This window comes from Girardinichthys multiradiatus, chromosome 4, assembly GCF_021462225.1.
Source record: "Girardinichthys multiradiatus isolate DD_20200921_A chromosome 4, DD_fGirMul_XY1, whole genome shotgun sequence".
Classification (NCBI taxonomy): Eukaryota; Metazoa; Chordata; class Actinopteri; order Cyprinodontiformes; family Goodeidae; genus Girardinichthys; species Girardinichthys multiradiatus.
Genome location: NC_061797.1, coordinates 4,454,318 through 4,467,807, shown reverse-complemented (window position 1 = coordinate 4,467,807; position 13,490 = coordinate 4,454,318). Strand labels below are relative to the sequence as shown.

The 13,490-nt window shown below is 38.8% G+C and overlaps 1 protein-coding gene across 2 annotated transcripts in view; it reads right to left on the bottom strand.

The window, feature by feature from the left end:
• Window positions 1-337: 337 nt before the first annotated feature.
• The window catches only part of ano9b (anoctamin 9b), a 29,152-nt gene continuing 15,999 nt past the window's right edge, over window positions 338-13,490 (bottom strand). For both annotated transcript variants that reach the window (XM_047362257.1, XM_047362256.1), the window contains 16 exons: window positions 13,118-13,226; window positions 11,699-11,759; window positions 11,542-11,624; window positions 10,493-10,597; window positions 8,121-8,285; window positions 6,436-6,472; window positions 6,202-6,313; window positions 5,906-5,960; window positions 5,726-5,823; window positions 5,442-5,638; window positions 4,635-4,787; window positions 4,310-4,454; window positions 4,121-4,234; window positions 3,943-4,033; window positions 3,731-3,843; window positions 338-1,937 (listed from right to left, as the gene is read on the bottom strand). In XM_047362257.1, the coding sequence (XP_047218213.1) occupies window positions 1,904-1,937; window positions 3,731-3,843; window positions 3,943-4,033; window positions 4,121-4,234; window positions 4,310-4,454; window positions 4,635-4,787; window positions 5,442-5,638; window positions 5,726-5,823; window positions 5,906-5,960; window positions 6,202-6,313; window positions 6,436-6,472; window positions 8,121-8,285; window positions 10,493-10,597; window positions 11,542-11,624; window positions 11,699-11,759; window positions 13,118-13,226 (1,672 nt within the window). In that variant the 3' untranslated portion in view covers window positions 338-1,903. The remainder of the gene's footprint in view (window positions 1,938-3,730; window positions 3,844-3,942; window positions 4,034-4,120; window positions 4,235-4,309; window positions 4,455-4,634; window positions 4,788-5,441; window positions 5,639-5,725; window positions 5,824-5,905; window positions 5,961-6,201; window positions 6,314-6,435; window positions 6,473-8,120; window positions 8,286-10,492; window positions 10,598-11,541; window positions 11,625-11,698; window positions 11,760-13,117; window positions 13,227-13,490) is intronic.

The following is a 13,490-nucleotide window of genomic DNA, read 5'->3' as shown; positions in this document are numbered from 1 at the left end:
TTTGCTTGTACAGGGACTCACTGCACACACACATTAAGGTGTGCAAAAAATCCCAGAGATTGACAATCATTCAATGCATGCATGATTTATACAATAGATGAAGCTAAACAAAATTACGAACAGAAGTGGGGGGAAACCATCAATAATGCCACTTTGAAGAAACTTGAATAGTTTGATTTGCAACACTTAATTTACCTTTGGGATTAATTGTCTATGAACTGAATTTAAAAACACCCAAGAGCATATAACCGGGCTTTTGTTTCTAATGTTTTTGTAAATGACAAGGTGTGGTATATTGTGGCCAAAGTGGCTGAAGAAGGGCAGCAGACTGATGTTCTCCAGTGTAGCAGGTGGTTTATTTACAAAAAGAGCAACCACAAATATGTACAAAAATGACTTAAACTTAAAAGTGACAAAATAAACATAACTATACTCAAACCAACCAAAATTAACGTCACGTGCACACAGCTACCCTGACCTGGTCCTCCCTCCTTAACTTCTTTCCTGATCTGCTTAAATACCTTCATGCCCTTCCAAACACAATTAACTGAAATGGAATCTTCCATCTTACAGGTATATTCCAACATGAGAAATAATGTCAAATCACTGAAGCTACTTCTATCTAGCAACAACCCTGTGTTTACGGTTTAACAATTATATCCTAACTCTAACACATCAAAACTAATAAACATAACCCCAAAGTTCACTTCACACTTTAACAGTTTCTTCTCCCCTCTTCACCTGGTACCTTCCTGTGACATCACTTCCCTGAAACCCCCAAATACAGGAGGTTAGGCCACACCTCCTCCTTTAGTTCCTTGAACACAGGTAAGTGGTAAAATCTCTAGCTGGAACTAGGCAAATGGAGTTCATCCATTTTACCACACAAGGCAAGGTGTCTTAATGGTAGTAGGGAAAAAATGAGGCAGCAAATAAGAGGAAAAAATGATCAGAAATAGGGAGCTGTTCAACTGAATTATTGTCCACGATGATGCTAAGGCCGGAGATTAACTCCAAGGTGTGTCCTTTACTATGTGTTGGAAAGTTTGAAAATAAACAAAAACAAGGCTCCCATGGGATGATGAAAAATCTTTATGGTGATGTATTCAGAGTTAGATCTCTCCTTCTGGTATGGAGGATCCAGAGCATTCCTAAAGAGTGGTAACTTAAAACTGTTACTAAACTTGCTTCCCAAAAAGGAACGTAGATGTGTTAGAGAGAAGGAAGTGATGATTGGTGCAGTTTATAAATCCATTGCAGCCTTCTTCCAGCCTAACTACATGTATATGAAGATTCCTGGGTTTTGTATAATTCATTCATTGAGTCGGAATTAGTATTTTTCCATGTATTCCCAATTATTTATTCCTTAGATAACAGTGCATAAAATATACAGCTAACATGAAAATAACCTGAGAGCAAGATTAATTTATTTCATAAGAAGACATGTTTAACTGCTGCACACTGAAAAAAAGAAGAGATGGCTCCACATTTATCTTAAGGTAATGTGTTGACTATTACATTAAGTTGCTTGTTCAGCTACAAACATTGAAATAAAAATACCCAGCAGTTTGCTCTTTCCAACAAACCTGAGAGAAAAACAACGATTAAACAACTTTAAGCTGTTAAAAGTTCAACTGTGCAACAAATTACTAACATTAAAAAATAAAAGTTTTTACATTTCACAATAAAACAAAGCCTGAAGCTGTTTTTAGTAATATTCGTGGACAAAAATCTCACATTAATCGGAGTTACAGTGTTCCAAGAACAGGTATAAATTAATAAAAAGCATGAATTCATCTTTTCCTTTAAAGCGCCTTTGAGAGGAAGCAGCGCTGAGGTCAGTTAAGTCAAGTCAAGTCTATACAGCGCTTTTCAGCAACAAGGCACTCAATTGCTGTTAAGGTCACACTTCTGTTGATTTGCCAGTTTTCATTTCTCTGAATTAAAAAGAAAAAAAGATACAGAATGAAATTAGAATCTGAGTGAATTGTACATCCTGCATACATTAATTCATATTTTTTACATTTAAAACAGAAACTTAATCCACTAGAAAATCAATGAATAAGAAAGAGTTGTCATGGCCTTTGAATTGTATCAACTTCGCAGCTTCAGATTTTCTGGTGATAGCTGACACTTTTTACAATATTCAGTAGATGGGTTAAGATGCATATTATTGTCATGGTAAAAAAAAATAAGTACATCCACTTCTATTAATAAGGGTTTTGTTTAGTTGTTGGAACTAAAATTTGGCTTTATGTTTTTTTTGTGAATAATGGCATGGGTCTCTGCTATGTGGTTTTCTACACTTGAGGCAATCCATCCATCCATCCATCCATCCATCCATCCATCCATCCATCCATTTCAGCATATCTGAGACCAGGTCACAGGGGTGACAGGTACAGGACAGAAACCTTGACAACCCTCTCCAGCCGTTTTCTAGGCCAAAATAGCTATTTAGTCACTCCATTGAATTACAGATAGATCATCATTTTATCTCCAAGACTAAATCTGGCCACCTTAGGGAAAAAACTCATTTTGACCACTTTTATTATGAATCTACTCCTTTCAATCATGATCCAAATCTCATGACCATAGGTGAGGGATGTTTAAATAGAAAGCTTTGTTTTTTGGCTCAGCTCTTTCTTAACCACAACAGACCAGATTACTGCAGACAAAGGCCCCATCTATCCATTCATCTTCTGCTTCATCCTACAATCACCTGTGAACAAAACACCTAGATACTTCAATTCCTTCTACTTGAGGCAGAGACTAACCTTCAACCTAAAGAGAGCTGGTCCACAGTCCCGCCCCCCCCCCCAAAAAAAAGGGAAAACAGCTTGTGATAGTTCTTGTTTTGGGTTTCTGAGTTGCCAAACATATTTCCAGAAATTCCTTAAATTTCTAAGTTGTACTTGGGGACAACTAAGGTGTTAGGAGCACTCATTCTGCTTTTTTTTCATCCTAATTATGTTGTTACTACTACTACTACTATTACAGAACTCAGTTTTTCCTTCCCACAGGATGATTTGGACCAGTCCTTTACGGTCTTTGTGTCTGCCCTGTCCCAACAATCCACCAGTTGGTCGTGGCAGATTGCCATATTTACCACAGAAGAATTCTACCTATTAAAAGAGAGTTTTGCTTTCCACTCTATTCACATGCATGCTCAGAAGAGACTATCAGTGACCCAATGCAGTCACCTGGGCTTCCTTAAATAGATGCCTTTAAAAAAATGCTAGTGATATAAATTGAATTTGACTGCAATATTGTACAACTAGGACTCAATTGTCATATATGTAATTGAAATTTAAATCTGTCTGTATGATTGATTGTATTTGACTGATTTAATTATATATTCCTGAAGATGAATTAGTGTTGTTTGTCTGGTAAAGTGTCTTGATATCACATTAATTGGAAATTGAAGCTACAGAAATACACTGAATTGGATCCTGCAGGTAAGAGTGAATTACATCACATTACATTGCATTGCATCATAAGAACACACCAACAATGAACTGCAGTCCCCTACACTATAATTAAACAAGATCAAACAATGTGTGACGTGATGTTAGAGGGGAAAAAAGACCCAGATGATTCTGGTACCCTGCATAAACAGGATTTAACATCAAGATGTTTGATTACCAACAAAAACACTGAGTTCAAAACACCAGTTTTAGTGAGTTTTTCTTTTAAGATGATCTACGTTTATTCCCCTTGACAGATGATTTACCGTAATTCCTCCTTGAGTCGATCCAGTTTATCCTTCAAGCGTTTATTCTTAACCCCAATGGGATTGTCCGGAACAAACCAAGCTGCGACAAACTTACACAGCACCACAACATGCTATGGGAAGAAAACACACAAGGAAAAATGACGTAAACATTGTAACTCAGTTGCTTTAAATAAATAAAAAAGAATGTTTGCGAAATTCCAAGAACAAACCTCAAAGAGAACGACAAAGACAAAGCGTACAGCCAAGACAAGCCAGAACTGAGAGGTCAGAGAGTTGTCCTGGTTCCTGTAGTCTCTGTAGCTGGATATGACAGTTTGTACTGTTTAACCCATGTCTGAAGGAAGGTTACATGTGTGTAAATAAAGCAGAATCATTCAGTTCTCTCACCTGCACTCAGTGATGTTAAAGAGATTTCTCTGTTTTGGAAATATAAATTCATCTCGGTTGTCGTTACTCATAAAGGCTATGGCCAGAGTGTCATTAATGTAGCCTTGCATACAGCTGCAGGGAAGAAAAAAACATGAGGACAGAACAGGGATGATATGTCAGAGCTTTCAAGCTGGAAACATGACTGACTGTGTGGAAGTGCTGCCACTGGCACATGGGCCGTAACGGTAACGGTAAACCAGACGAGGAATAAAGTCCGAAGAGATTCCGATGACCAAGCCATTAGCAATCACGGCCAGTACACCAATAGCTTCCAAGATCTTCGTCCACACTCCTGCAGACACAGAAATCCCCAAATACAACAAAGTTACATACAAACACCCGTTTCTGTGTTGCATGTATTGCACTGACTGGCAGAAAGTGTTCTTGTAGTGATTTGTTTCTAAAAATAAGTTGTTTTTTTTATGAGGCATTAAAACATTAACTAGTTTTACATGAAATACACAGGCCTTACCAATGTCATTGGTCTTCCTGGCGATAAGCCGCCGCTCCAAGCGGACCATTTTGATGGCGTCCAGGCGGATCTCCAATATGTTGTTTAAGAGAGCCAGGAGGGGTGCCAGGGGGAATGCTGCCACAAATATGGTGGTGAAACTGAACTGGATCACTGTGGAGCAAATGGAGCAGTGAGCATTCATTAACAAAACAGCAACATTCAATCCTAAAAAGGTGCCAGAGAGGAAAATAATATACATTGCTGGTGGCACAGCAACTCAATTATGTCTGATAAATGGAAGTTTGGCAACTGAAATTTAAAACAAGGGTCAGGGGTCATAATAGTTTTAGGCAAAAATGACATATGGAATATGTCAGGAAATTGTTATATGACTGGAGTAACACATTAGCGTAAATGATGTTTTAAAATGTGGTTACATTTATTTCATTGGAGCAAGCTATCAGAAGTTGCTAGAACCCATGGATTAAGTATTTCGATCTCACCTTTGTACATCAGGAGCAGGGGGTACAATACTGGCAGTCTTTTCTATGGTTTATTATAAAACCTAAACATGTAGAGGTTGTGCTGCCCATCTGAAACCTACGATCATCTCCTGTTATAGATTCAGGTGGGATGCCATTGTAAAGGACCAGCAAGGTTTCAAACATGTATCCAATGCTGCCCCATTTATGCCCAATAAAAAGACACCCATTTCGCCAAGTTGGAAACTATGTACTCAAGGTAAAGCTTTGAAGATCGCATACAAGGCAGTTACTGGCTGTTCTCGACAGCTGCTTGTTGTTACGGTGTCATAAGTTGACCTACCCATTTCCAGGAACTCATTAAACAGGCTGAAGGCATCCGAGTTATCCAGGTTGTAGTTTCTCAGCCAGTCTTGGATTTTGCAAATATCACATGGTTCAACACTTCCCGACTCATCACGGCAAGCCTTCCTGTAACAGCGACCACACTTTCTCCTCAGCAGCTTTGAGGATTTCTTTTTCACAAAGATCTTGACCAAACTGCAAGACAAACAGGGAATTTTTGGTCTCTGTAGTTGACCCAAATTCAACGTGCAAAGCCACAACAAAACATTACATCACACTTACGGCACAGTGAACTCAAAGATGTTGTTGAGAGTCTGTTTGAGCAGCAAGATAACTGCCATTTGGATAAAGAGGTCTGTTAAACAACCACTTGGATGGCACTGCAACACAAGTGACATGTCAGGGTTTACAATCTGCAAGTGCTGTTCTAGTATGACAGAAAGAAACAGTGAAGGACCTCACCTCTTCCAGTCTGTACCCTGCAAGACGCACGTAGTTTCCTGGATGGCCGTTTATTCTGATACAAAGCACGCAAAACTTCCATTTACTGACTTGCTTGTTAATTGAAACTGTATAGTTTATCTAATGCTACCTTAACAGGCCTGTTTGATCAGAATTATGCAATACAGACAAGAAATATTTATGAAAATGTTGGCAGTATTCTAAAGCAAGTAAAGGAAAAAGTGAACAGGAGTACGCAGCTATGTTTTGTGTTTGGAATCAGTCGTGTCTGTGCAGACATTACAGCTGGTACGTACCTTCCCAGAAAAAAAGCCACATAGAAGAGAGAGGAGAAGAGAGTGAAGAACTGGAATGTAAACATCTTGACTGTGAAGCTTCTCTCTGTGGCAGCGAGTGAGTTCAGCTTTTCTGAAGAATACATACCAGCCAAAAAAAACACCACATTAAGAAGAACGTTCAGCTACAGATGATTTTTGTTTTTTTATTCAATAAAAGAAATTCTTCATACTAACTATCACACATGCTCTCACCTAGTTCACACAGTTTTAGGGACACCCATCTGTTAACCTGCAGATTGTGTGAAACAAAAACAAATTCAGACAAACACGAGAGATGTTATAATAATCACATTACCAATTATGATCAGGATAATGCACAAGAACAAAGAAAATGAATTGTTCTTCTGAAGCTTTCGAGACGAAATGTGTTCATATTGTGTTTATTGAGAGACTTTAATGGATGTAGTCTCCATCTGCTGAGGATAGCCCAAAGTCACGTTCGTTCCAGGACTAACATATCAGACAGGCTTGGTCTCTTAGTGTTCTCAATCTTTTAAAACACATTTGTACTCACTGACCTTTAATACAGCATGAGAGTTGACTTACGGTTCCATTTTGTCTTGTCATATTTTTGTATTGCTTTTAACTTTGAACTATTGTTTTAATTTGTCATTTTGTGCACATCACGATGGCCAACAGCTGTTTTTAAATATATAAATAATAATATACACAGCTCCAAAAAATAAAGGGAACATTCAAATAACACATCCTAGATCTGAACGAATGAAATATTCTCATTGAATACTTTGTTCTGTACAAAGTTGAATGTGCTGACAACAAAATCACACACAAATCATCAATGGAAATCAAATTTATTAACCAATGGAGGCCTGGATTTGGAGTCACACACAAAATTAAAGTGGAAAAAACACACTAGAGGCTGATCCAACTTTGATGTAATGTCCTTAAAACAAGTCAAAATGAGGCTCAGTATTGTGTGTGACCTCCACGTTCCTGTATAACCTCCCTACAACACCTGGACATGCTCCTGATGAGATGGTGGATGGTCTCCTGAGGGATCTCCTCCCAGACCTGGACTAAAGCATCCACCAACTACTGGACAGTCTGTGGTGCAACGTGACGTTGGTGGATGGAGCGAGACATGATGTTCCAGATGTGCTCTGATCGGATTCAGGTCTGGGGAACGGGCGGGCCAGTCCATAGCTTCAATGTCTTCATCTTGCAGGAACTGCTGACACACTCCAGCCACATGAGGTCTAACATTGTCCTGCATTAGGAGGAACCCAGGGCCAACCGCACCAGCTTATGGTCTCACAAGGGGTCTGAGGATCTCATCTCGGTACTAATGGCAGTCAGGCTACCTCTGGCGAGCAGATGGAGGGCTGTGCAGCCAAAAACATGACTGTTAAGTTAACAGGTCTCTCTAAATTGCCTTTAGGTTTGTGTCTGTGCATGTTTGTGTGTCCTGTGTGTTTCTGTGTTGCCCTGTGATGGACTGGCGTCCTGTCCAGGACACACCATGCCTCTTGCCCAATGACTGCTGAAGATGAGCACCAGCCCCCCCGCAACCCTGCAAGGACAGGCGGATATAGATAATGGAAGGACGGCTTCTTATTGGGGGTTGTTGCCTCAGAAATAGTTTTGCAACTGTTTTCGGATTTATCAGTCAGTGGCTTCATTCCTCATCTGTTCTTGAATGTTTTAAATCAGAACATGATGTGTCATTTTATGAAATCTTCTAGCCTTCTTGCCTAGTTGTTAGACGGAGGTGTGTTTAAAAATGTTCTTATTTCTAAAGGCCTGGCAGTAATAAGGTCTAGCAAGTACAAATGAATTTTAAACTAATTTAACAGTTTTTTCCCAATTTTTCACACTTAGTAAATAAAGTGTGATGATCAGAATCTGTATAAACATACCCGGGTCATGATTTGCATGGTGACGTAATGCAGCACTGCTCCCAGCATCACAGCCAAAGTGCTGGCATGGTCTTTCATAAATTTCCACTCGCTTTTCGATATAGAGGGGGCAGCCACCACTCGAAACACCACAATGGCAAGAGTTACACCGATGATCAGCATCAGCTGCAACACAAAAACAAATTACAAACATCTTGCTTTTTTTTAAACAAATATATAACATCAAAACGCATATTTTTTGCTTCATATATCTAAATAAGGTAAATAAAGAAATTCATCAGCATTAGATTCATAGAGTTGAATGGACATAGTTGATTTAGTTGGAGGTTTGGCTTACATTTGGGAGTTTTAATCAAAAACAGCCTGAACCTTTAACCGTCAGAATTTATTCACAGGAACCTTCAAACACTGCAGTCATGGTCTGCAGCAACAACAATAAGGTCTAAGTTACATAGTAGTTGTAAACAGAACACATTTTAAAAGGCTTTTGTGATTTGATATCAGACTTTTAATGATGGCCAAGAAACTATCATCAAAGTTTTGTTGCTGTAAATCACTGCAGAACCAAATAATGTTTTCTTCTTTGTATTTCTCACCACCTCTGCACTTTCCTTTCTCACCTATCTATGGGTCATCAAACAGATTTAGTCAATACTGTTAGTAAACACAACTTATAAATCATTAATTTCTACTCATTCTCAGCAGCATCTGTAGCAGATGTGGGAGAGGGAGCTGCTGTAAAGGAGACCAAGCTGTCATTTATAGTAACAAAACATGAATCTAAGACACAGCAGTCTTCCTTTAAGGCACAAACATAAATCTTTGTCATAACCCACCTATTCAGTCACTTCTATGCCCAGTACACAGTGAGTCTTCCAAATCCTAACAAGTGCATGGTTGTCCCGATAATAGATCTTCCTCCAAACATGAATATTTAGGATGTCATTATTATTAGAGGCACAAACCAGACCAATATGTGCCTCCTGCAACCCTGGCTTGGTTGTGTCTGCATGTACTCCACAAGCTGCTGCTAAAAAAGTCGCCATCTGGGTTTAACTAAGCAAATAGGTACGATCCTCCCATTAGATAATTACTGCATGGGTGATTATGTTTCATCTGGCAAGTTATTTAACCCCAACTGGTGCAATGAGTTACTTCTCATTTCTTAAACAACCATGTCGAAAGACACATTCCGTGGTCGTGGAAAAGATGTCAGTCTGTTTCAGAAGGGTCAAATCATTAGCATGCATCAAGCAGAGAAAACATCTAAGGAGATTGCAGAAACTGCCAAAACTGGGTTAAGAACTGTCCAACACATTATTAAAAACTGGACGGATAGTGGGGACCCATTGTCTTTGAGGAAGAAATGTGGCCGGAAAAAAATCCTGAATGATCGCGATCGGCGATCACTTAAATGTTTGGTGAAATCAAATCAAAGGAAAACAACAGTAGAACTCGGGGCTATGTTTAATAGTGAAAGTTAGAGCCTTTCCACACACACAATGCGAAGGGAACTCAAGGGATTAGGACTGAACAGCTGTGTAGCCTTAAGAAAACCACTAATCAGTGAGGCTAACCAGAAAAAATGGCTTCAATTTGCTAAGGAGCATAAAGAGTGGAGTCTGGAGCAATGGAAGAAGGTCATATGTTCTGATGAGTCCAGATTTACCCTGTTCCAGATTGATGGGCGCATCAGGGTAAGAAGTGAGGCAGGTAAAGTGATGCACCCATCATGCCTAGTGCCTACTGTACAAGCCTGTGGGGTCAGTGCTATGATCTGGGGTTGCTGCAGGTGGTCAGGTCTGGGTTCAGCAACAGTATGTTGAGGTCAGCTGACTACCTTTAATATACTTAATGACCAGGTTATTCCATCAATGGATTTTTTTCTTCCCTGATGGCACGGGCATATTCCAAGATGACTCTGCCAGGATTCATCGGGCTCGGATAATGAAAGAGTGGTTCAGGGAGCATGAGACATCATTCTCTCACATGGATTGGCCACCACAGAGTCCAGACCTTAACATTGAGAATCTGGGACAAAGATATTACCTCCAGGCTGAAAAAGGTTTCTGTGGTCAAAATGGTTCATCACAAACATCTTGGTTGCAAAGAGAACACTTCATTAACTATAAGAAGCAGGAAATAAGCCATCCAGGGTTAAAATTTATGAAGTAGTTCTAAAACATAGCTGAACATAAAGGAAGTAAGGGACAGCAAGAACAGGATCTATTGGTTTTTTTCCTAAATCACAACATCCACCGTCCTTGTCGAACTGGCACAAGCTCTGTGGCAGGAGTCAGGTGATGCCCCTGAGAACAGCCCCCCATCCATGTTCGTGTCTGTGATTGTGTGTGCACATGCGTGCATCTTACCATGACTGTAACTAGGATGAGGACCAGAGTGCTGCGTAGGTAAGAGTGCCTAAACTCTTTGGGTGGACAGTTTGGATCATTGACTATTTTCATGATTAGTTCCTCCTGTTGACACACACACGCACACACACAAAACTTAAAGTTATATGGCAGATTTTAGTTGGATAACCAGTGCAAAAAGACAGAAAAACTGTTTCTGTAGCCAGAACCTAGAATCGTTTTTTTTCAGGACTTGATGATAACGTTTAGAACTACTAGGTGTGGTTTTTGTATTGGTTGGTTTTTTATGATCTGAGGTTAAATGTTGCCAGGTTTGACCCATCTGACACATGATGATGGTGTATTTGATTTGCCTTGGAAGTCGTAGCTCAGGTCTGTGATTTCATAATTTAGTTGATTGCGTTTTAGTTGCAAGCTAGAGAACAGGTAGGATTTGCCAATTGTTGTGCTGCTAATACTGTATTTCTCTTCATATTACAGATTCAAACACTAAAATGGACATGTTCATAAACAGATATTGCACATCACTGTGTGCAACATATAATAGTTGACTGTAATACAAACTGTCAGAAGTGATAAAAATTGTTTATAACAGCAACTATCACTAGGTTTTATATGAACAGTTGCCATAGCGGATGTTGAACTTTGTACCCTCCGACTAATCCAAATTCATTCTTGTTGTATTTCTGGCTGGGAAGATTGAACTTTGGGAACTCTGACTTCCGAGTACAAACAAAACACTCGACAGGTTTCCAGTCTAAACACCAGTCAGAATAATGGAATTAAAATGAAGGCAGCTTAGAGGTCACAATAATTTAATTAGTGATCTCTATCATGATAGCTTTTAAAGCCATCATCAAGAAAACAGAATGTTTATTTCAGTCTTGGTTCAATTTGTTTTTCATATTTACAGCTGTTTGTTGTGGCAAATGACCAAATTGTAAATTCAAATATCTCTTGGGAGCAATTTAGGTTAATTATTACCTAAAGATGAACAAAAGCTACACCAAAGAGCATCACATTGTCGGGATGTTGAACTAAAGCCATACCTCTTCTTCACACCAGTCATAGACATTCCACTTAGATACATATGTGGCTCTGTGTCTCTTCCACAGCTCTAGAAAAAATGTGGCTGAAAAATACAAAGAAACAGTTAAATCACTGTACACCAGCAAAGCAGCAAACTTGAATAAATCGGAGACTGACCCCAGATTGCCATAAACATAGCAAATGCAACAGTACCCTCATTGTCAAACAAATGGCTGACCTGTGTAGGGAAGGAAACAAAAAACATAAACATGATTTTCTTAGACATTTAATCAAACACAAACTGACCAGTAGTGGAAAATGGTTTCAATATGTATCCTAACCCTAACCTTGTCTTTTAAATTTTTATTACTTGTTGGCATGTCACAATGCTATACAATCTATTATTTAGTCCATCGTCACTGTGCATCAATACTGCTTTGTACATCCGGTTTGGGTCAATCTGATTCATGAAATAAACTGATGTGAGAAGAGCAAACCGCAGTGAAGTGTCTCCTAAAGGGTAACATTTTGAATGTAGGAACAGTGGGTACAGTTATACACTGTTTAAAAAGACACAGCCTTTTTCCCCCTCACCATCTAACATTAGATTAGACTACAGTTTTTTGTTTTAGGTCAGTTAGGATTATCAAAATTGTTTCAAATTTCCAAAGTACCAGAATTATGAGATAATTTTACACTTGCTCACACACATCATTTTTAGCTCTGTCCACAAATTCTCTTTAGGACTGAGATCAAGGCTTTGTGATTGGCTCTCCAAAGCACTGACTTACACAACTTTGTAACTAATATGGAGTTATGCTTCAGAGTCATTTGTAACCAAACCTTAGCTGGCTGGCTGATGTCTTGACAGGTATTTCCGCATAACGCTACCTATTTTGTCAGGTGCACCACTCCCTACTGCAGCATAACACACACACACACACACACACACACACACACACACACACACACACACACTGCTGACACCCCTGTACGTCACATGTGCAATTGTGTTCTTGACTTGCATAGTATTTCTGCATATTGCTGCTGTTGGACAGGAACCTTAAATCTCTAAAAAACTGTGACTTTTCATGAAACTAAAGGAAAAAAAAATTCTTGCAGCTAGATGTAAATCTTAGACAGGGGTGAAAGGAGATCAATAGAGTGGATTTTCTCAGTGAAACTAAAATAACAAGATACAAGTGTTTTTACCTGACAGTAAAGATATGATTTTTTAACAGAACTAGTCACCTTCAGCCATCTGAAAATTGCACCCATGTATGAACAAGACTGGAGATTACGAACGTTTTTCCTGATATCTCGCCTCACTTCTTTTTATTTTCTATGACTTTACAAAAGAAGGCAGTTTTGTCTCTATATACATTATCTTATATTATAGAGTTTATATGATACTATAATAAAATATCCTGATGCATCACCACGGTAACTGGGGTTATGCAAGTTGAGCCAGGAAGGAATCTGACCATTGGAATAGATAATATAAGATCTTATACTATCTAGTTCTTAAATCTACTGGTTTCTATGTTGGCATTCCTGCCATTCCATTAATGATGACCAGAAATTTATCAAGCTCACCTTAGCATAGGTGCACGTGTCTGAGAGCTGCCATGCTTTGCACCTGCTTTGTGCTTTGTTACCGTCACAGCGAGGACACATGGTGATATTAGAGTCACACACCTCCTTGCTTTGGACAAACACACACACAAAGGTTGAAGCATTAAAACAAGCAGTCATAAAATATTTTTGATGTTAGTTTTATTTGAAAGGTTGAATGTGAAATTTCCTTAATTTACAGGTCCTTCTCAAAATATTAGCATATTGTGATAAAGTTCATTATTTTCCATAATGTCATGATGAAAATTTAACATTCATATATTTTAGATTCATTGCACATTAACTGAAATATTTCAGGTCTTTTATTGTCTTAATACGGATGATTTTGGCATAC